The sequence below is a fragment of the Mytilus galloprovincialis genome, chromosome 1 (genome assembly GCF_965363235.1).
Source record: "Mytilus galloprovincialis chromosome 1, xbMytGall1.hap1.1, whole genome shotgun sequence".
Classification (NCBI taxonomy): Eukaryota; Metazoa; Mollusca; class Bivalvia; order Mytilida; family Mytilidae; genus Mytilus; species Mytilus galloprovincialis.
Window position 1 is genome coordinate 23096244 of NC_134838.1, and position 23951 is coordinate 23120194.

The window sequence follows — 23951 nt, forward strand, 5'->3', positions numbered from 1 at the left end:
TGTAGCAGAATACCTATACAATAAACAGATCAAAACATAGAACTAGAAGTGGTAATTCAATTTAATAAGGAAAGAGATAACATTATACATTATCTTGTTACTGCGATCAGGTATTTTTTTTCATTGACAGTTTTTTTTCTAGATATGTAATAAACTTATGATAAAAAAGTCTATTTCAAAATAATTTAATTTTGGATGTAACGCGTCTTCTGATTGGCTGACGTTATTTTGTTATGAGCCCATAGACATAATTACGTCATCAACGTTTTTTCATCGTTTTCTACGGTTTAAAATGGAATTTAGAATTAAATTATAAGAAATGACTGTAATTTTTTTTTCTGTCTATTCGAAATAACATAAAAAATGTGGTGCACACTGTTAAATAACCCGCTACGGGCGTTATTCAGTGTGCACCAAATTTTTTATGTTATTTCTTCATAGACAGAAAAAAATATTACAGTCATTCCTTAAATGTTTTTAGGTGAAATGTTCATCCTTAAACCATTAAGAAAAACACATATCATCAACTTTATGCCAGTGTTTTCATTAAACTACTGTCTATAAAGTAGACAACTTTTTAAGTGTTACTAATTCATTACTCAATCTTGACCATATACAGTATGTCCAATAAGACATGACTTGTAAAAAGAAATGCCACACTAAAATTCCCCATTAGAAATACACCATAACTAGCAAAATTCCATAGTGTTGACTGTTTCAAATTTATTTGACTGTGATAAATTTATGTCCAAGTTCACCAACTGCCACAGAGACAGACGCCTTCTCATCATAATCAAACCATTCCTAAAATAATAATGTGAAGAAAATAATGTCAATTTGTCCAAACAGATTAGTAGAATAACAAGAATTATAAATATTCTATCAGAAGTTTTGTAAGTTTGCTTTTAAATAATAAAAAAACATAATGAATTGATGGGGTTTCTGGGATTTTTTTTAAATGCATTTCCAAGGAAAAGAAATAAGAAGAATTTTATTTAAAAGTAAAAATTGAAACCTACCCCTTCTGTTAATTCTACTTCAGGAAAGTTGGTTCCACTTTCTGCACCTTCAGCAACAAATCCAACCTTAGAAAAAGAAAACTTTACAATCAGAAAACATACATTTGGCTAAAATACTACAAAGCTATAATAAGAATAACATTCCAGTGGCTTGATAACCTAAGATTGCTGAGATAAAAATAAGAAAGATGTTTTTTATTCATGCTCATGAAACAAAGGACATATTGATAGTTGTAGGCTGTATGTTGACCTAAAGTTGCTAACAGTACAGCCACATCATTTGGACTCTTGTGAATAGTTTTCTTATTGGCAATCATAAGACATCTCCCTAAATTTAAGTAGACCAGGATAACACTTTTTAAACATTTTATACACAAGAGCATATAAAAGCTTTATAAATACTATTCCAAGTAATTAATTACAGTTTTCAGCATTTACCCTAATTTATCATGCTTTACAATAATTGATATATGTTGACCTATAGAAAAAAGAATATACATTTACCCTAGGGGAAAACTCTATGGGTTCTACTCCTCTACAATCAAACACAACCATGGTCTTAAGATGTCCAGAATCATCAGCAGTGTATGGCTTAATTGTATCTTTTAAAATATCTAAATGAGAAGAAAGTTGTCTATATTCTCATGCCTATAACAACATGTCTAGAACATTTTTCATACTATTTCAGTCATTTAATATAGGAAAAAAAATCATCAAAGATACTAGGCTTACAATTTACTGTGCCAGACAAAGTGTTTCACCTACAAATGACTTAGCAGTTACTTTTGAATAAAAAAAAGTTAAAAGGACAAAAAAAGTACTAAGTTTAAATGAGAATAAAGGACCCAAAATTATGTTGTTTTTATTTTTCGTAAACAGCCACGGTAAACTACTCCTGAGGTAGAAAATCGTTAATAATCTAAGTTATTCAAAATTTGGAAACAATTAATTTATAAATATGATCACATCAATTTAGCTTCACTGATATTAATTTTTAACAAAAAGTATTAAAATAAACGGTGAATACTAACATCATAATTAAATTAATATTGGATTTACCTATTGTCAATCAAAGGAAATTTGATTGCAAATAATTTAAATTTATTTTTAGTATGACTTAATTTTTGTTCAATGAGATATATGTATTTAATGACATCCATGACAAAGACAGTTCAATCCTTGATGAATTATATTTCCATTTCATTTCCTGATAAATATCTAGCATTGTTTATTTAACACCTTTTCTCTCATTATTCATTGTAATACCTATTGAGTTTTCTCGGCTACAAAGTTTACATTTTATCACCAAACTGGCGTGACCTCTTCCTCCTTTCAACGGAGAATTTTCCTAAAAATATAAAAATAACTTCATTATTTGTTTAACCGCATATTCCAAATTAATCACTAAAATCAATTTGCATTATTGTTTACGAATAAATTTTACCTTGTCTATTGAAATATTTGGCTTAGGTTACAAATGAAGATATAGTTTTTACAAAAGCATAATAGATCAAGGAAGATCTAACACAACAGAAAGATTTCTTTTGTTATTTGGACATTTAAAACATGTGTTGCTCCGTATCATAAATTTGAAGCTGTCATTTCTTAAAATAAAATAAATTTTAAAGTTTTTTCAGTGCAACAACTGAGATGTTAAAACAACCATAAGTTTGGCTCTTAATTTGATAACATTAATCTTAATCCATTTATCAATGCCATGCATCATGTTTCCACAAAGTAATTATTGAAAATTTAGAACAACAAATATAATTTCTTTCCCATACGTGTTGAAACATACCTAAATAATTCAATGAAAAATTCTAATGCAACAACGTTTGTAACGTTCATTTTGATTGGATAACGTCACTTTTTTACATGGCATCAATTGACAATTGATGCTATGGGACGTACGCGCAAGCGCAGACGGCATATGACATATTTTAATTACATGTGTTAACGTTGTTTTCTGTCAATTTCATTAGAATGGAGATAACAATATTGTATTTTAAGCTCCGACGGCATCAATTGGGGATTTGATGGTCGCAAATACCCGTTTACTGTCTCCGCTAACGCGTCGCCATTAAACTTAATTTGCGACCATCAAATCCCCAATTGATGCCGTCGGAGCTTAAAATACAATACAGTTATCTCCTAAGCAACAACAGTGTGTTCTAGATATATATTAACATTCTATATGTGAGATAAAACACAGGAACAATCAGATAAAGGTTCTGTTAAAATATCTTCTTCAAAGGGAGATAAGCCACTTGATTATATACATGATACAGATGTTATTCTACATTTCAACTCTTATCTATAATCGTTTTTTGAGGGGAGTCAGAGGGGTCCTGGTCCCGAAATCCTGGCTATATAACATGAAATCTCCTGAGGCCCCGAATATAAAGAAATTGAAATCCTGACATCCTGATATTGTAAAAAAGTCATCCCAGATCCAGAAAGGATCAATCCCGAAATCCCCAGCTTATAAACACACGATACTGACGTCCTAAAATAGGTCCTTCCTCGCCTCTTTTGCTAATTCCAAAATTTTTGATGAAAGATTTAAGACTATAACCAAAAAGAAGAGTTGTCCTAAAATGTTCATATTGTGAACTTAAATCATTGCTACTGTGAATTCATTTGTTTTCGTGAGTATTAATTTTCGTGGATAGTAGAAAATTTGCTCATTAGTCTGTATTTGATTTTATGCCATTATAGTTTTGTCGAAGTTTGGTAAGATAAAATTGAGAAAGGAAATGGGGAATGTGTTAAAGCGACAACAACCCGAACATAGAGCAGACAACAGCCGAAGAGCCTATATAAAATTTGTCATTCTATGAACTTTATATTTGTGGTTAACCTGTTCCTCTGAAACCAATGTAATATCTTTTTTTTTACAAAAACTCCTACTAATATACCGTTAATGTCAAATACTGGAACTCATGAGTTTCTTCACCACAACTAATGCACTTTAGCTATAAATAATAAAAAAATACATTTCATTATAATGCCATATTTGTATGAATTCATAAAACCATGTGTGACAACAAAGAAGAGGAAAAGAATCTTTGAAAATCCAGAGAACCTACGATGTTTGTTTCAAGATTAAAGAGCAAATGAAGCAGTCACATTTAGGGAAATATTCCTCATTGCATTGTGATGTCTATATTATTCAAAATACAAAAACTTCCATAATAAAAACTCACAAATTCATAGTTTCGGTAGTGATTTTTGATTTTCATCAATTCGATTTCAAATTTTCAACAAAGGATTTGCACCAAAAAATGAATTTATTAATGAATTTACAATACCTACAGTCATTTCAAAAATAATTGTGTATGAAATAATTCCTGTCCATGCTAATGATGCATCAATCATCAGAATAAAAATTAACAATTAAAATAAAAACTTATAATTATCTATTCAATATTTGAAAACTAAACAAAAATTTAACAAGCACAAAAAAAATTGACTAAGACATGACAGAAAGTCTATGATATCAACACTGTTAAAGTTGTTTTTTAAGGAATATGCATATACATAGAAATTGACCTGGTGTGAAAATGGTCTATATATAGGTAAATTCTGAAAACAAAATGCCATCAAATTTTTTTGCTTCTAGATTAAGTTTGACTTTTGTAGACCTTTTTGCTGAATGTTTTACTGTTAACATAAGCATAAAATAAAAGGACTAAAGGTAATTTTATTACTTGAACCACAAAATAAATAGAACATCACATTATTGTTTGGAGATTTTTTTAACTAATCACAATGCATAGGAGTAGAAATAAAACCAATACACATTAGATTTTCAAACAGGGATTTATAATTTCAGTCAAATCTACCTAAGAGTATATCTTGTCTTGCTCATCATGATTACATTGCTTTTTAAAGCTCTTTTCTCTAATGTATAATTTTCAAGTTAATGGCCAAAATATTTAAAATATAATTCTTTGCTGAGCGCAGCCTGATATGACCGCAGAGGTCAAACCCTGAACAGTTGGGTCAAATTTGGACACAATATTCGAATTTATATAGTCTGAATTTGGATTGCTATCAAATTTTGACATAATATAGGTTACTGACACAAAATAAATGTGGTCAAAGATCTTAAAATTCTGTTGTGCAATAATGTGCAGTTGAACATTTCATCTTAAAACTTTTCCAAAAATTTGAAATTTGAAACATTTTGAAAAAAATTAATTTGAACCCCTCCAATAAATTGGTGAAAAAAATTCCCTCAAAACTTTTTGACCCTGCACCCTCTTTTGGAGCAAACTCCCCAAACTCAATCCAGGCCTTCACTTTGAAGTATGGAACCTTGTAGTACAATTTTAAAGAGATCCATACACTTATACACAAATTATTGTCCATAACTACAAAAAATCTTGTTTTTGGCCCCTTTTTGTACTCTAATTCTGTTGGTACAACTAGTTATTGTCTGGATACTAGAAAAATGCTTGTTTTTAATCCGTTATTCATGCATATTTGGGACAATTACCCCCAAACTCAATCCCAGCCTTCCCTTTTGTGGTATTGAACCTCTAGTAAAATTTCATAGAGATCCATGCTTTTAAACTAAAGTTATTTTTCCAGGAACCAAATGGGTCTTCTGAAGACGCAGACGACTAAATCATACCATTATACGAACCCCAAAAAATGTTTGTGGTCTGATAAAAATGGAAATTAACTGTGTTATATGATTTCTTTGATTTTTTAATTGCTGTTTACAGCCTCAGTGTTTATCAATGCTAGTTTTCTGGATATACGGTAATGATATTATTAGTTTAAAAAAATGTCATTTAAGGGAAATATCTTCTATGAAAGTTAACTCACATTTTTTGTTGTACAAAGGTTCATTTTGTGTTTGTCAATCCTATGTTAATGAATTTATTTTAGGTTAACAGTTAATCACTTCTATTATAGTTATGAAGATAACAGCTACATTTAATAGTCTGTTTGCCAATACTTGTAATAGGCCATGTAATTAGAGATCCCTTGTTTAGTTGTCTCTCTTAAAAGGGACTTAATTTTTTATTGACATCACATTGCTAGGGGAAACAGCAAATTTATCTGTGTGGTGTGTTATGTGTGTAATCTTTAAGTTTTTCAAATCTTTTAATTACATTAAATGTGTTCTTAGTTTAAATACTTTTGACACCAGCAGTTTTATTTCACTACAAATTGGTTAAAACGTCGATATATCACTTTCAACATTCAACTTATCATGCTTTATGGGAAGTGATTTCTTGAAAAAGTGTGTAATAACAGAATCAAACTGCAATTAGAAGATAGACTTTTGATAAAAATTGTAATCAAAGGGCAACAACTCAATTTTTTTTCAAGGTAATTGCCAAAAAAAAACAAAAAAGTGGGAGGTGAAATCATTATTCAAAGGCAATAACTCCAAGATAGAGTAATTAATGAGATGAGCCAATAAGGACTTACCCGTAGGTACCATCTGAAATCTTCTCCACCAGGCTTCAAGTTTGTTATGTTTTCTAAATCTGCTTTAATCTGGAGGCCAATTTTCTGTACAGAAAAATAAAACATTTCAATTTACATTTATGATTATTTCACTTGGAACTTTGTTTGAGAGTTTTACCTTCTACTTTAATTTGATCTTAAATTTAACCTTCTACTTAAATCTGTTTTCAACAGTTTTCCTATATTCATGATATCACCAAGTTTGGAAAAGTGTGATTTTTTTTATTGTTTAGTTACTTCAACTCCGAAATGTACAGACCGATATGCAGAATGACCAGTGTTTTCATCGAAAACATTTCTAAAACTAAAATGCTGTCTACTATGGCAAGCCGTTTTTATATTTATTCACTTTCAAGATATCTTAAAAAGTTAAATCAGATATCTTTATAATTGAATAAGATATCTTATAATTTATAATAAATCAAAAGAGATATCTTATAAATTAAAAGAGATATCTTATAAATTAATAGAGATATCTTGATAATTAAATAAGATATCTTATTAAAATTGTTATAAAGATATCTTTATAATAATAAGCTTAGATATATTGTTATTGGAAGCTAATTGCCGTGTGAATGGAATGGAAAAGGGGAATGTGTCACAGAGACAACAACCCGAACATAGAACAAACAACAGCAGAAGGTTACCAATAGGTCGTCAATACATACAAAACTAACAAAGGATAGAGGCTCCTGATTTGGGACAGGCGCAAAAATGTGGCAGGGTTAAACATATTTTTTGACATCTCAACCCTCCCCAATGTTAGAATATTTTTTGATTATATATTTGTAAATAGTCAAAAAAATATCATAAGGAATCGCAGGGGCGGGTATCATAGATGTTTTGGATTTCCGCCCCAAAACATCTATCATCGTGCGATGTGTTTTCGTACTAATAACAATTTTCACTTCTTACAGTTTTCACTGTTGAACTTTTATTCAGATCTTTACTAAAATTTTCAAAGCATGTTCTGTGGAATGTTTTTAGGTTTCTAGATTTTTTGTCAAGGCTTTCTACAATTTGTTATTGTTACTTTGCGATTTTCGTATCTTAAAAAAAGGCATCATACATTTTGTCATATTTTCTTACGAATTAAAAATTGGATCAGTACATGGACAGGAAATGACTTTAAAGTCTGGAAATGGGCATTTCTAAAGTCGTCGTTCTCATACCAGGTGATCGCTTGAATCATAAAAAAGTTATTAAATACTTATAAGTACTAAAAATAATTAGTAAATAGTTTTAAATTGCTGTTTCATGTGCTAAAAATTGTAACATTGTGATTTATTTCCGATTTGCACTGGTTTTCTGAAAGGACATTAAAATGCAGTTTTCAAAATTTGGGATTAAATGTAAAAATTTAAGACTGTTTTCATCTCTATCATGTCTATGTACATGATGTATCAAAGTTGTATTATAAAAATTGTCAATGGATTTTGAACAACCATTATATATATAAGAATCATGATAATTTTAACTCGCTGGTTCGTAATAAAAATGACCAAAACACCACATGACAGTCACATGTCTTGAAGATCTGGTGTCTAAAAGGCAGAAAATATGTCTATACTTCATGTTACCCCTCAGAATTTTTCTCAACAACTATTCTAGTGATGCATAATTTTGACATTAAAGAAAAATGGCTGAACAGGTAAATTAAATTTAATGGAATTTAAGTTAATAGACTTAAATTCAGTTATCGCCGGGGCCACTCACGGATTGTGTTTCATGTTTTAGATTTACCCAACATGTGTGACGTTATATTCTGTGACGTCATTTAGTCCTTTTTAGAATTTCATCGCAGCAAGCAAGCTGTTTAAATTTTGTAAGCGGTAAACTTGAAAATTGAAATGGTAAAGTAAACTAGTGTAAGAATTTGTATGGTTATAACCTGACTCATGCTTCTAATGTTTATTAGAAGTAATCTTAGAAAGAATTCATTTTATCGATCGTCATTTTTGAACCATATTGCATCGCCACGTGGAGAGCACATGTAAAGATTGAATGAGAAATTGGTCCCATGAATATTATTCGTTTTCATTTTTATAATTATTTAATTTTTACAAGTGTGAGTAATTAGATGCAACATTGTCCTAAGATTTGCAGATTATAATCATGTTTACCATGCGTCATTGTATATTTCTACATAAAATTAGATGCACGACGAGTTTAATTTGTTTTTATTTTAATTTTTTTATATATTACTTTTTCCCCATATCTTATACTATTGAAATTGAGTATTGACAGATCGTCTAGTGCCTATGGGTCAGTGCTATGGGTAAGCCTAACAAATTGTATTTGCGCTGTAACAGATCATGCAGGTTAGTAACGTGTCTTTAATTATTATGTGTTGTGGGGCAGGTGTTATTTAATGAACTCCCGAAAACTTCCGAATTAAAAGTTAATTTTCCTTAAGAGGGTATACATCGGTAATTGTGTATCTAGATCTTTCATAGCACATATACAGCAAATATTCCATGAAAGGATATGAACGTAAAAGGGACGTACTCTTTGGGGCGAATGACCCAGGTTCGTAACCGGAAGTTCAACTTTCGATACAAATAATCAAAAATCTTGGAAATCTTGAACAGAGACCATACCCGGAGTTAAGAAGCAGTTGGTGGATTTAAGCAAATATTATCATTATCTGTATATATCCGGCTATAAATTTTGCGTGTACCTACACATTTGTGTACTAAAAATTGTCAAGAGTCGTTCATCACAGTGACATGTATACATTTTTTAGTTCCTACTACTCTCTAGCCTAGACTAGGTCGATATGGTATGAATATTTCGGTTAAATCAAGAATTTAGCCATATGTAAACAGGCCACAGCTTGAATTATTGTTGTAATAACTCAATTATATACTAATATTACACTATGTTACTATCAACTGACTATGGATTTAAGTTTAATAAATATATAAATCTGTATATATACTAATTTTGAATTATTTTTTTTTAAATTATTGTAACTATTATCGACACAACTACATGTATGAGTATACGTAATTTTTAATTGTTATTGTTTCTTTGTACAGTCATTTGGTTTTGTTATGTCAATGCTATGTAGCAAAGTGGAACTAATATTTACTTTTTGTTGAGTTGTAGCACAATGTTGGGTAGATCAGTTAGAGACTTTGCTCGACCACAGAACACGGCCAAGGGTCGTAACAGTTGGACCAGAGACTTGGACAACAAGGACACACCAGTTTTTACAGATGGGTTACCAGTCTGGACTGGATTCACGACTCATCACGCCACTACAAAAAAATGTAACTCAACTCCTTTGGTCACATATGCATACATTTGTACATTGAATCATCATCAGATGTTATTTATGCAAACTCCTAGAGCTTTGCATTGGTATGATCCAGTTGAGAATTTTTCAGGTAATCGTCAGATTTACTAGTTAAAAGCAGTATATTACTTTTAAGTTAAACCCCCTCATGTACAAAATGTACATGTGATTACAACATATAACAAACATATTTATATAGATTAAGACAACTTTTTCTAATCTTATGGGTTAGATTGAAAAGATTTGTGTAACGTTTATATCTCAGTTTCTAAACTTAAAATTGCTGAATGTGTTACTTTTACAAATTTATATGGCCTTACAATGATGGGATGCCGCATCATGTGTTTGAAATAAAAAACTTTCATAAATACGAGGTTACATTCTATATAATTGTTATATAATATATTACATTGAAACTTTTAAATGTTGTTTGGTATTTATCACATTTTGAATGGAGGACGCTATCGATTTATATAACATTATAATATTTATCTTGTTTAATAACCTGATAAAAAAAAAAAAAAAAATCAGATATGCATGTACTGCATGAATACAGATTTTGCAATAAAGTACCACAATTTAAAGGACAAAAGTTTATAGAAGTGTATATTTATTGATCACTAATTTAGGACAGACTTCTTATTGCTGTTTGCCACAAACCCTACCAACCAGTCTCAGGGTGTGGGAAATTTTCATTATTATTGATTTTTATATATATATATATATATATATAAAGGGAAAAAAGGGGTCCAATGGTTTTATCTTGTAATCAACTTTTAAATGAGACTATTTCAAGATTTGTGTAATTTAAATTTGTCAGTAGCAGTTAAACGGATATGTACATGTAATATTAGCAAATTTAGTACAAACTAAGTAATTATTTACAGCTTGTCTTGCAGTCTGCTCCACCGTTAAAAATCTTTAGTAATTAGGTGTCGAAAACAGCTTTAAATTTATATATATATACTAGTCTAGAATGTATTGTAATCTTCATCCTGTGAATTCTAGAAGTTGCCCAATTTATGAGTATCGTACACTGTATGTTTAGGTGCCGTTTGTTATTTTAGGCTGGTGCATTACCAGGAACTTTTCATTTGCATAAATCATTGGCCCTACTGGTTGCTTGGCAACAGTTGATTCCAATTATGGTTGTTATTTATTATGAAATTATAGTACCGGTTGAATTTCAGTAACAGTTAGCATGAATGCTGGGGCTTTTGAAATGTTATGCTTTTAAATATGAGGGTATCAAGATGTAACTGTTGTTAAGCACTTGTTTGTGTTTTGTTTTTTGTGTAACGCAGGTCATCCTTTATAGCTTTTGGATGTCCTAACAGGTAACTTTAACCAGGTTTACTTTGATTAATATAGGCCTTCTTGTGATATCCAAGTTCAAATCACCTTATCCTTTAATGGAAATAAGGTTTCATTTGGGCAACCTGGTTCAAACCCAAGATGAGAGAGAGAGAGAGTGGTTGCTGCTGTTAAACTAAATGTTTGTTTCAGAGAGAGAGTGGTTGCTGCTGTTAAACTAAATGTTTGTTTCTGCTTACATGGATTTAGACTCTAGTATAGGGTTCTCATAGTCATTCTTTTAATTTGCGTTTGCCTGAGTTGATCCAGTTATTCTTGCTTTGTATTTATGGGCGTTTACATTATAATAATTTCACTCCTACATAGTCATCTTACACATTCAGGTATTGACCATCCAATCTTTTATGGTAATACACTTTACAACGGACAAATGTCAGCTTTTACCTCAAAAACTAACAAAACATAAAAACAAACTAATCTAAAGTAGAAATACTGTTGCCTGCATATATATGGCTTATTTTGGCTTCAATATTGATTCACTTGCACATCTATGCATCAGACTAAAACTCCTTTATTTTTAAACCAGTTGCAGGTATGATAAGAGTTATGTTTCTCCAATATATTTTATGGTGATATGATATTAAACCCCCATGACGGGTTGGTGCTAGATTTTCGTATATTCAAGACATAGTTTTTCGAACAGTTTAATTGAGGTCTGGAGCTGGCATGTTGGTAACTGTTCGTAGTCCCTTGTTGATTTTTGTAATATCGTCATTTTCAATTTTTGTTTTGTTTAATTTGTTACTTATTCTGATATTGGACTCTTTATGATTTTTACTGTGCGTATTGTTGTGTGTTGCTTCTTCTTCATTTAGTTGAGATTTTGAAAAACTTGTTTAACCCCTCGCCATTTAAGTATCTGTTCCAAGTCCGGGGCCTCTGGCCTATGTTAGCTTGGGATGAACTTTTATTTTAGATTTGAGTTTAGTATGACATTCATTATCACTAATCTGGTAAAAAAAAAAAAAAATAATCATTATGGATGAAGCCATTTCTGGTTTTTAGAGGGATTGCTTCAGATGCTTGGCCCCAACTGCAGATGTTTATCCTGCTATTACCCCAAGGGAATTTTTACAGTTATTTCAGACCTTTAGTAACCGTTTACTTGTAAGTTCCACACCACCCGTACATACCATGTATCAGAGAGGACAGTCTTTCTTTTTTTCATGAGTTCGGTTCTCTAGTTGATTTATTGAATACATTTCCTATCTCTTTATGAATTGTTAAGGTATTGCTTACTTGTACATTTTCTATCGCTCTCAACAAAAATTGTGACATTACTAATACTAGGATTGGATATTTTTTTTTAGTAATTTAATGTGTGTCAAAATTGAGGTTTGAGTTTTTAAGAAGGTATTAATACTCCAGGCCAGAGTCATGCTGAAGTTTAGCAATATTTTCTTATCTTGTGTTGGTATGAATTCAGTGTATTTGAAGCTGTCCTTTCATTGATTTTGGAGGATTATTAAATGGGTTGGAGATCCAATACTGACACTTAATACAGGGTTTTACAGAAGAATTATTATTTTTCTTGATTTATTATGCTTTAAATTGTATTCGTATTACTATGTAGCTATACTTCCATGTAGCTATTTGCCATACAGAATTGTAGGAGATTTTTAATGTTTGATGTTTGAATAGTAGAATCCTCAATAGTAAGTATGTTTTTGTAGCAGACTGACATCCTCCAGATGGGGTTGACTTAGGTCTAGCCACAGAAATGCATTTTTGTGGTGGCATATTTGTCGCATGTTAAAAAGTTAATTCAGAATATATAATGAAACTATAAGGATCCAACATATTTTTAATAAACTTGTAGTGGTATTGACACAGGTAGTTCTAGAGTGGGTCTTTGCCAATGAGACGAAGAACATGATCAGATGGAGTGTGAGATTCATCATTCTTAAGTCAGGATTGTCTCAATTTAGACCAATGCAAACATGGACTGGTGCTGCTATAGAATTTACAACTATTTATTGCCGTTATAATAAGCGGTCGGGTTGCTACATAAAATATTATGATTTTCGATCAGACCTGAACTTTTTCAACTAGATGTTTTTCACCTGTCACCCTTAACCTGCTTATGAAATGAATTATTAACATCTTTATATTATTTGTTGATATACTATAATATACTATATTTTATGATATACAAATACAATCAACTATCTTGTGGTTTGCTGTAGTTTTGGTAAGTATTGTTATCTGTGTAGGTAAATATGTTTTGAACAGTTGTTCACAAAACTTCATCTAGATTAATTAACATATATTATGTACCAGTTGTACTTTAAATAAAAATATCTATTTATCTATCTAGACATTTATCATATATATGGACCAAGTTGTGCGTTAAATGAAATAGCTATTTATCTACCTAGATTATTTAATATATATATGTACCAAGTTGTACGTTAAATAATATCTATCTATCTATCTAGATTATTTAATATATATATGTACCAAGTTGTACGTTAAATAAAAATATCTATCTATCTACCTATCTGTAGTTATCTCATATCTGGTTCACAGCTTTGCAGCGAACCGCCCTTTTTATGCACAGGCACTTGTCTCAGAAAAAAAAATTCCTATATACCTTAATATAACACAAGGTACTTAACTAAATTTTTTGAAAAATGACCCCCAGTCCCGAATTCCCGTTATTTTTCGATTTCTCGGTTGTCAAACCTACTTAAACTTAATATGCCGTAAATCTAAATTGATTTATCTACACAATGGTATGTGACACGACTATCATTGTTGTCGGGATCATTAGTAGCAGGTCTCAGAAGTCGGTCAACGGGATTTTTTTTGCATTCGTCTCAAACTTTGGCAACACCCAGTCCGCATGTAATTTTATACTGGTTTCTCATTGGTCGATTGGTTTTTGGATAATACAGACTACACTTGTGTATCCCACGGTGTTTTCTAAATTTAAAGCACCAGTGTATCCCACGGTGCATCTTTACATTTTCATATATATCTATCTTCACATATATCTATCTACCTGGTTGCCATATTATCTTCGGGTAACCGACCATAGATCTATCTACATATACATGGTCTATGGTGTATCTATCTATATATATATATTATATATTATATGAATCTATCATATTATGAATAAAAGCTGTGGCCAGATATCGCCAAACCATATATGTATTTTGTTTTAATGGCACCATCTGAGATAATTAGTTCTTACGACTTTAAACGCGACTTTGAATATGTCATACATTTGTCAAGTTGTAGTGTTGTTGTTGTTCCAACTATATAAACCGAAAAACACGCCACAATGTACGCGTGTGCAGTGGAAACCAATGAAATGTGGTTGATACAAAAATATATGACATGTATGACATGCGAAAACATATGAAACAACAATATGATATGCGCCCCTGTGAAGGAACTTAGACTTATTATTTTAGCTACAGTTCCACAGCTAATTTCAATGAAGGTTTATGTTCCGACTGTAAAGTATGTATTCAGAGACATTCACAAGCACTGATAACTGTGAACAAAAAAGAATATTAGTATTAACCAAGAAGTTATACGTCCTTGGCAATCCAAGGATATATATGCATAATATGGTGAGAAATACAAATCCATGTTCATGTTATTGAGAATTCTTCAACTGGTACTCGTGAAGATAAATATTATATTAGAATATGGCAGTCCGTGTCGACTATCTGACGTTTCTTGTACATATCATATGTACTAATATAGCGATAATATGAAAGTAAGATTTATTATTCTCATCAAAGTGAAAATATTCTTACCACCATTTTGGGGATTCCAGAATAATCCACTTTCAGTTTAAAAGATACGTAAATAAATAGATTTTTAAATTATTGAAATTTACATTAACAATATCATTGATTCAAAAAATATATTTCCTTTAACATTCTTAAGCTTTTTGTATAAACAAACCCTTTCATAATGTATAGACTATAAAAAGAAAATTTAATTCTCCCTTCCCAAAAGGGTACGCACTGAAACCCGGACTGGACCGGACTCGGACTTTAGTATGAAACCCGGACCCGGACTGGACGCCGGACCCGGACTGTGGGATTTTTCACTACTTTGATGTTTTTAAGATTACTGTCATGATAAACCATGTAAACAGAATATATTTTTAAATCCCATTTTCAGAACGCAAAATTAAACAAATTTTTTGTCTTAATATGGGAGGGAACATAGTTTTGTCCCCTATTTGCCCCTGTCTCCTATACGTACACTGTTATTATGACATATTTTTTGTAATAGCAATGAAACGAGTCATTTCGAATACCGGTATGAAAATTAATGAGACTGTTCTATGACGACTTTTATTTATTGACGGCACTAATTTATAAAATACAAAATTATTGTATTTATTGGCTCTTAGTAATGTTCAGTAGCGTATTTGAATAATTTTTCAAAGAATTAAATTTACTACAATACAAACAACTCTTAGCTCTATTTTAGAATATGTAATTTAAACTTGTTGAAACGAAGTTAGTTTAAAATTTCTCAAATTAAGCTTTAAAAATTCCTTTTTTTCAATTTGTCTTTTAATTTAGATTTATCATGCATGTCTCTAAACAAAGTTTGCAACGCGTAACAGTTTATAAGTCTTGGTGTTCTCATATATGCATTTGATACGGTGCCACTTATTATGGATATATTTCAGATTCTATTTATGAAAGAAAATCTATAGAGCAGAGCATTTGTTTTTTGTTTTTTTTTTGTAGCTCTATTTTAGAACATGTGATTTAAACTTGTTGAAATGAAGTTAGTTTAAAATTTGTCAAAATAAGCTTTAAGAATTCCTTCTTTTATCTGAGATTTATTATGCATGTCTCTATACATAGTATGCGACGCGTAACAGTTTGTAACTAAGTGTTTTGATATATAAATTTGATACAGTGCATTTGTGGTGGATATATTGCAGACTCCATTTATGAAATAAAATCTATAGAGCAGGGAATTTTGATTTTTTGTGTATCAATTTAAAATGTAGATTTAAATATTTTCCGCTTCAAACGATAAAGTAAAACTTCTTCAAAACTTATATATAATGTATAGTTCGGCGTCCGCAAAAAAGAAGCCATACGTATTTTATTGAATCTCGATATTTATCATGTTTATAATTTTTCTAACAATGACGTTCTACCTCCATAAGCCTTGAAGTGTCATGGCGGGTCACAATTTTAATATATAAATATAGGTACTACATGTATATATTAGTTGATATTATATGAAAATGGGTACATTGTTTTAGACAAACATAGCACAACCCTACCAAAAAAAAAATCGAAGTTAACCCCTCCACCCTGATTAAAACTGATAATTCCAAGATTAAAGTTGGAAACTGCAAGATTAAAGTTGATAATTCCAAGATTAAAGTCGACAATTTGAAAAAAAATAAATGACCCTAATACGCTTTTGTAATAAATGGAATTGCATAAGTAAATGCCAAAAGTATCATCTTTTGTCAATCATAGACCGTAACTCCCAAATAACAATAATAAGAGATTTGTTGTTGTTTGCTTAACCTCCAGTGGTAAATATTTCATGCATATTTAAACTTTACGAAAAAGCGATGATTTCAATTTTTCCATTGTGAACGTTCCATTTCAGTGAAGCGACTTTCCAGCTGTAGTAGTATAGGGCTCGGATTTCCTTTCCTATTTTCTTGATAGAGGGTTGCTACTTGCAAGGACGCTGTGTTACCAAGGGTTTCCAATGGTAAAGTTGATTGTATTCCTATGAAGGTGTAACAGACCCTTTGCCTTGTTTCAATGGGTTCTTGTTTTTAACAAGCTTTCTAAAATACCTTTCAGTAGTATATTAAAGTGTAAAGAAAGTGCGATTTTTTTGGCTTTCGTAAGCGCGGGGAATCATGATAGATTAATGTAGGATTTTTGAGTTTTGAGTTTTGAGTTTTGAATTTTGAATTTTGAATTTTGAATGATCCTTCCCGGCTTTCGTACATTTTACCCGGTAGCATAATTCTAACTTAGCAGATGTATCTATTCATCTTTCTCGGAGATCCTGAATTCCAATTGCGGAATAGTAGTACAACAAAGAAGTTATTAATGATATGCTAATAACTATTTATTAAGAGGATTCCATTATACTGGACTTCTAATATCAACGATTACCAATTGACTATTATTATTTTTTTAAGTCCCCACCGACTTAATATGTGTTCAATTTGTCTGTCCGTCTATCCGCCCGTCCATCACACTTCAGTTTCAGTTTAGAAATGCTTTGACCATATGATTCTATTTTTGGTTTGTAAGCTTATTATTATGTTACAGGTCAAGTTTGTGAAATATACTTGTGGGATCACATCTCAAACTTGTGTGTGCTCTAAGAAATTAAGAATTTTGGCACAACTTTTTGGAATTTTGGATCCTCAATGCTCTTCAACTTTGTACTTGTTTGGCTTTATAATATTTTGATATGAGCGTCACTGAGTCTTATGTAGACGAAACGCGCGTCTGGCGTACTAAATTATAATCCTGGTAACTTTGATAACTATTTACACCACTGGGTCGATGCCACTGCTAGTGGACGTTTCGTCCCCGAGGGTATCACCAGCCCAGTAGTCAGCACTTCGGTGTTGACATGAATATCAATAATGTGGTTATTTTTATAAATTTCCTGTTGACAAAAAGGTTTAATTTTTCGAAAAACCAAGGATTTTCTTATCCCAGGCATAGATAACCTTAGCCGCATTTGGCACAACTTTTTGGAATTTTGGATCCTCAATGCTATTCAACTTTGTACTTGTTTGGCTCTATAATATTTTGATATGAGCGTCACTGATGAGTCTTATGTAGACGAAACGCGCGTCTGGCGTACTAAATTATAATCCTGGCAACTTTGATAACTATTCTTACAACTGTTAAGGGCCATATTTATATTGCCTTAGATTTGCCCGGCTATTGCAATCCAATGAAGTTCATCATCTATTAACTTTTAAAAATTGATTATCAGATTATGAACTCGAAATTAAGTCTGACAAAATGCAATTATCTTTTCAATGATCAACTTGTATGAAACATTTGAAAAAATTAACATAGCCCCCTTTTTTCCCAACTCTCCAACCCCAATGTTACATTATATATTACATTTATTGAACTGTCTGAAAAAACATCAGACAAGACTGTGAGTGAAGCTAAGAATAAAGTCTTATTCCAATTTAAAAATAAACACCCTCAATTTATGTATTTTTTACATGAATTTCCATTTATGCAGTTTTTAGATGGATGTTGCTATGGATAATCTTTGTTTCAATGGTAACAATTGAAAGCAACAACACTTGACAATAGTATTTTAAAGTTTGCGTTAGCTTTTATGTATTTTCTTATCAGTTATGAAATAATTCAGTACATTTAAGCTCTTAAACTGCAATATTCTGCATTTAATAACTCCGTTTCCAAGGAAAAAAATGGTTGCTATGGTGATCAAACTGATAAAGATCCCAAGCATTTTTCTATTTAATTTGGTAAAGTAGGATTTAATCTTCATATCTACAGTGCTGACTATGCTGTACATATTTGCAGTTTTCTGAAAAACACCAGAGAAAATTTGATAATTTCACAAAAATCCCAAAATCAGAAAAGTTGAAAATATGCATTTTTTGGCAAAATTTTTCAAACAATTTACAAATTTGGTTTACATGCAATTTTAATTAAAATGAAGATTAAACCAAGTTGTATCATCATTACATATGAAAATTGATGAAATATACTTGGTTCTATTCAATATCAGGCTCAGAATTGTAGTGATTAAGATGAATTTTGAAAGATTTTACCACGCTTAACAACCCAAAAATAGAGTCTCTGTTACCATGGCAACCACTCATATTTTCCCACTCAAATTTATTTTTTGAGCAGTATTCAAGGAATGCTTCTACCAGGCAATTTATAGAAAAAAATCTAAAACCCTCATATATCGCACTCTGCCTGGTTCTTACAAAGAGCTGTACTGAAAACATATGAAAATATGAAAATTTCAACCTGAGATACACAGAATCTGTTTTAATAGAGTAGAGTGATTCATGTACTCATAAAAAAAAACACTTTTTATATCAAGCTCAGGAAACTATTAATGCCATGAAAATCACAATGAAGATTAGAGACACTGTGAGATAGTGTTAACTAATCTTAACTTAACATTTTACCTTCTACATTGTACTTTAACTTGTTATTAACATTTACCTCTACTTAAAAGTGTTTTCAACAGTGTTTTTATGCCCCACCTACGATAGTAGAGGGGCATTATGTTTTCTGGTCTGTGCGTCCGTTCGTTCGTCCGTCCGTCCGTTCGTTCGTTCGTCCGTCTGTCCCGCTTCAGGTTAAAGTTTTTGGTCGAGGTAGTTTTTGATAAAGTTGAAGTCCAATCGACTTCAAACTTGGTACACTTGTTCCCTATGATATGATCTTTCTAATTTTAATGCCAAATTAGAGATTTTACCCCAATTTCACGGTCCACTGAACATAGAAAATGATAGTGCGAGTGGGGCATTCGTGTACTGAGGACACATTCTTGTTTATTCATGAATTCACCAAGTTTGGAAAAGTGTGATTTTTTTTTTAATTTAAAATAAGCTTAGATTTATTAGTAATGGGAAGCTATAATTGCAGTGTAGTTGCCGAACCGTGGCTGTTGGGTCCTTATAATTTTTTTCACTATTTGCCAACTAAAGTAAAAAAATTATCATAAGGAACCACAAGGGCGCGTATCATCGATTTTTTGGAATTCCGCCCCAAAACATCTATGATACACGCCCCTGTGAAGGAACTAAGAGCTATTGTTACACAGCTAATATGGGGTCCGCTCGACGTGTTATGTTGAATCTATGTGCATTTTGCTTCTTGTATTGTCTGCTTCAGAAAATGCTTTATGCTTTGTTTGCACGTATTTTCCTGCTTTGCATGTATATGTTATTTTTAGATATTCTTATTTAAATTTGGTATTTAACAGTTTATTGCATTACTGTTATAATGTATTACTAATGCACCGACATATGCATTATGATTAGATTTGGTCTTTAGATGTATTCATGAAACAATAGAATTGGAGATCACTATTTCCGACTTAACGAAATTATATAGTATTTATTTTGGATTACAATATATAACGAAATAAAGAATCCATAACTATATATTGTCTTGGTGTATTCATTTGCCAGGAAACAAGACTACACCACAGTTCTATAGTCTGACGGTTCAATGGTCCGACGGTTTAATAGTCCGACAGTTCTATAGTCCGACAGTCCGATATATACAACCAGATATGATATAGACTAATCACAGGCACAAGCCCAGGCTTTCCAGACGCGACAGACCTAACTTTTTTCTAAAACCGAATCCCCGTTATTGTTTTTAAGTGATTTGAACCCCCCAAATCATAGTGTTTTGTATGAAAATAAATAAATGCATTGCCATTGCATATACCAATAAAATAACTTAATACATTACCCCCACTCCCTAATAAAGAACCAAAAAAGCAAAAAACTAAAGAAATGTCATCTTGCGGTATTTCAATACCACGTACACGAGAAAGCGGACTTAATTGGTACCGTTAATGTATTATTGTATATATCTCTTAACAAACTATTTGATATATACTATTGTTAATTTTTTTGAGGCAAGTATCAAATTGATAATTTTGGTCGTTTTCAACTGATTTTTATTGTGTTGTTTCACCAGTCTACGGAAAACTTGAGTCCAGAAAAAACGTTTAACCCTCCGGTGGTTTTTGTTTGCTGCTGTAATTTCATACTTGTTTTCCGTTTATTGGTTTTCTCGTCTGAATTGGTTTCCACAGAGGCCCTTTTTTTCAGCTCACCTGACCTAAAAGATCATGTGAGCTTTTGCCATCACTTGGCGTCTGTCGTCCGTCTGTCAACCTTTTACTTAAAACCATTGGGCCAATTTGAACCAAACCTGGCAGCAATGGTCCTAATGTGGTCCTCTTTCAGAATTGTTTCTGATGCCCTGATCCGAGGTACAAGATGGACGCCATAGCTGAACATAAGGGTCCTATGGAAAGTTCACATCAAAATCATCTTGTCTGAAACCATTAAGCCAATTTGAACCAAACTTTGCAGCAATGTTCCTTGGGTGGTCCCCTTTATAAGTTTTGTTCAGCGTCCCCACACTCCAACCTAGATGGCCACCACAGCCGAACTTAGTTAAACATAGGACCCTATGGGAACGTCACTTAAAGATATTTTTGTCTGAAACAACTGAGTTAATTTGGACCAAACTTAAGTAAAATGGTCCTTGGGTGGTCCCCTTCCGAAAACTGTGTCTGACATAACCGATCTCCGACCAACATTTCTGCCACAGCTGAACTTAACTAAATATAGGATCCTCTGGAAAACTCACATAAAGATCCTCTTGTCTGGAACCAGTGGGCCAATCGGCACGAAACTTTGGTTGAATGGTCCCCTTCTAAAAGTTTTTCAAACATCCTCAACCTGCGAACAAGATAGCCGTCCCAATTAAACTTAGTTTAACATAGGACCCTATAAGAATTTCACAATGGTCCTTTTTGTATTCTGAAACCAAAGAGCCAATTTGAACTCTGGCTTACAAATGATGTCTTGAACATCTAAGAAACAACCATCTTAAAAATGAAATAGTGCAGCATTTGTAAGCCAGGGGCAGCACTAGCCAGTCAAATGAGTACTGTGAATATGTGAAAACAGTCATGTGTGACCAGAACTGACTTAAGGAGGCCTAAAAAAAACACAAGTGACCGGAGGTCATGTTCAGCGGTTCCTCCAGTAGGTAGGTCGGATTTTTTCCCTTTTAAATCAGTTCATGATACTTTCATCATATATACGCAGTACTCAACTCCGGTACATGACTTCTGACTCACATACATATGAAGTAGAAATACCAACAAATTGTCGGACTATCGAACTGTCGGACTATTGAACTGTTGGATCATCGAACTGTCAGACCATCGAACTGGCATACCATCAAACTGTTGGACTATCGAAGCGTCAGACTATCACTACGGCCCCGCTAATTGCAGTGTAGGTTTATGTTGCGTCTGTATAGTTTGTATTTAGAGAAATAAGCCAACACTGATTACTTAGAACAAAAAAAAAATATATTAATATCTAGCTCAAAACAAGGAGTTATACGTCCTTGCTCAATCCAAGGATTTGTATAGTGAGAAATACAAATCCATGTTCATGTTATTAAGAATTCTTCAACTGGTATACTCGTAAAGATAAATATTAATTGAGAATATGGCAGTCCGTGTCGACTATCTGACGTTTCTTGTACATATCATATGTATTAATAAAGCGATAATATGAGAGTAAGATTTATTATTCTCATCAAAGTGAAAATATAAAAAAGAAGATGTGGTATGATTGCCAATGAGACAACTATCCACAAAAGACCAAAATGACACAGACATTAACAACTATAGGTCACCGTACGGCCTTCAACAATGAGCAAAGCCCATACCGCATAGTCAGCTATAGAGTGGGTGCTCATTTTCGCCATATCTTTCCATGTTTTCTACAGTTTATGTTCAGATCTATGTTTTTGAAGTATACTGATATTTCTATAGGAAGATAACTTCAAATGCAAAATATTCTTAAGCTTGAAAACGTCTTTGTTTGAAAATAATGTTCTGAAAAGTAAGATTAAAGGGTGTTTGAAATTGCCTGATATTTTGTCAATGGGGGACACATATTCGCCGTTTTTACACATCTATTTAAAACCAAATAACTGCAGCTTTAAAAAATATTTATCAAATCAAATTCATTATAGATGAATAGCAAATATTTCAAATGTGTAAAGAACTGACATTTAGGGCAATCAGTCAATTACTAGGAAATACTTTTTTGAAATATTTTTTTTTCATTCAGGAAATTGGCTGAAAATCGTTGTCTGTTTTTCGGTCCTTTTCGGTAAGTGCCGAACTTTTGTCTTAGTTTAAAAAATAATCATATTTGTTATAATAATATAATTCACCGGTATATTTCTTCCATTTCACCCATCCTTTGAAGTTTTTACACCTCAAAATCATAAAACGGCGAAATTGTGTCCCCGGCGAATATGAGCGCCCCACTCTGATAGAATAATAAATAAATAATAAATAATAATAAATAAGCTTTATTTAGAGTCGGCATGGTATTAAAACATAGACCCCGATAAGACAATGTAAAACAATTCAAACGAGAAAACTAACAGCCTTATTTATGTTAAAAAGTATGCTTACCGCCATTTTGTGGATAGTTCTAGAATAATCTACGTTCAGTTTAAAAGATACACCTGTAAATAAAGGTTGTGTCTAATAGTAAACCCTTAAAATGATGTAACCACCTAGGGTAGGTAATGCATATTCATGACTACGCGATGATTGACAGCTATGTAGATAAAAGAAAGCTTCGTAGTTCCGATCATAATCACAGTCAAAGAATGAAAACAAAGTAAGAGCAGATATACTAATAAAGAATTAATAATAAGAAAAATAAATGGAAATACATAAATTTAAAATTATAATGAGGGTAAGCAGAGACAAAAACTAGAACTTTTTGAAAAAAAAATGATCAGACGGGTGTCTTAAAATTAATTTAAAAAAGACAAAAAATCCGGGTATTTGATAAAACTGTGAGACATTTCTTTCGGCATTTTGCTTTAATTCAATAATTCTACTATGGAATGTGTATCCAGTAACAAATATATGAATATACTATTTTCGGCATGAAGATTGATTGATTGATTGATTGATGGTTCCAGTGGCAAATA

General features: G+C 31.8%; 1 protein-coding gene across 2 annotated transcripts; it reads right to left on the reverse strand.

Annotated features, from left to right (window-relative positions):
* Positions 1-43: 43 nt before the first annotated feature.
* On the reverse strand, positions 44-23495 carry LOC143069735 (CXXC motif containing zinc binding protein-like). 2 transcript variants are annotated; one of them, XM_076244507.1, is made up of 7 exons: positions 23422-23495; positions 6468-6551; positions 3938-3994; positions 2286-2367; positions 1524-1633; positions 1020-1085; positions 44-804 (listed from the first exon to the last, which is right to left on the reverse strand). In XM_076244507.1, the coding sequence occupies exons 1-7, from the start codon at positions 23425-23427 to the stop codon at positions 724-726; spliced, it is 486 nt and encodes a 161-aa protein (XP_076100622.1). In that variant the 5' UTR covers positions 23428-23495; the 3' UTR covers positions 44-723. The 2 variants fall into 2 exon arrangements, with proteins under 2 accessions (XP_076100622.1, XP_076100631.1); XM_076244516.1 differs by lacking the exon at positions 23422-23495 and adding an exon at positions 14955-15016.
* Between the last annotated feature and the right edge of the window lie 456 nt (positions 23496-23951).

Excerpts from the sequence above, each read along its gene's own strand:
- LOC143069735 (XM_076244507.1), bottom strand. Across the intron at positions 1,634-2,285 it reads TAGCCGAGAAAACTCAATAG|ATATTTTAAAAGATACAATT; the intron begins GTATTACAATGA and ends CTTCTCATTTAG. Across the intron at positions 805-1,019 it reads AAGTAGAATTAACAGAAGGG|GAATGGTTTGATTATGATGA; the intron begins GTAGGTTTCAAT and ends TTATTATTTTAG.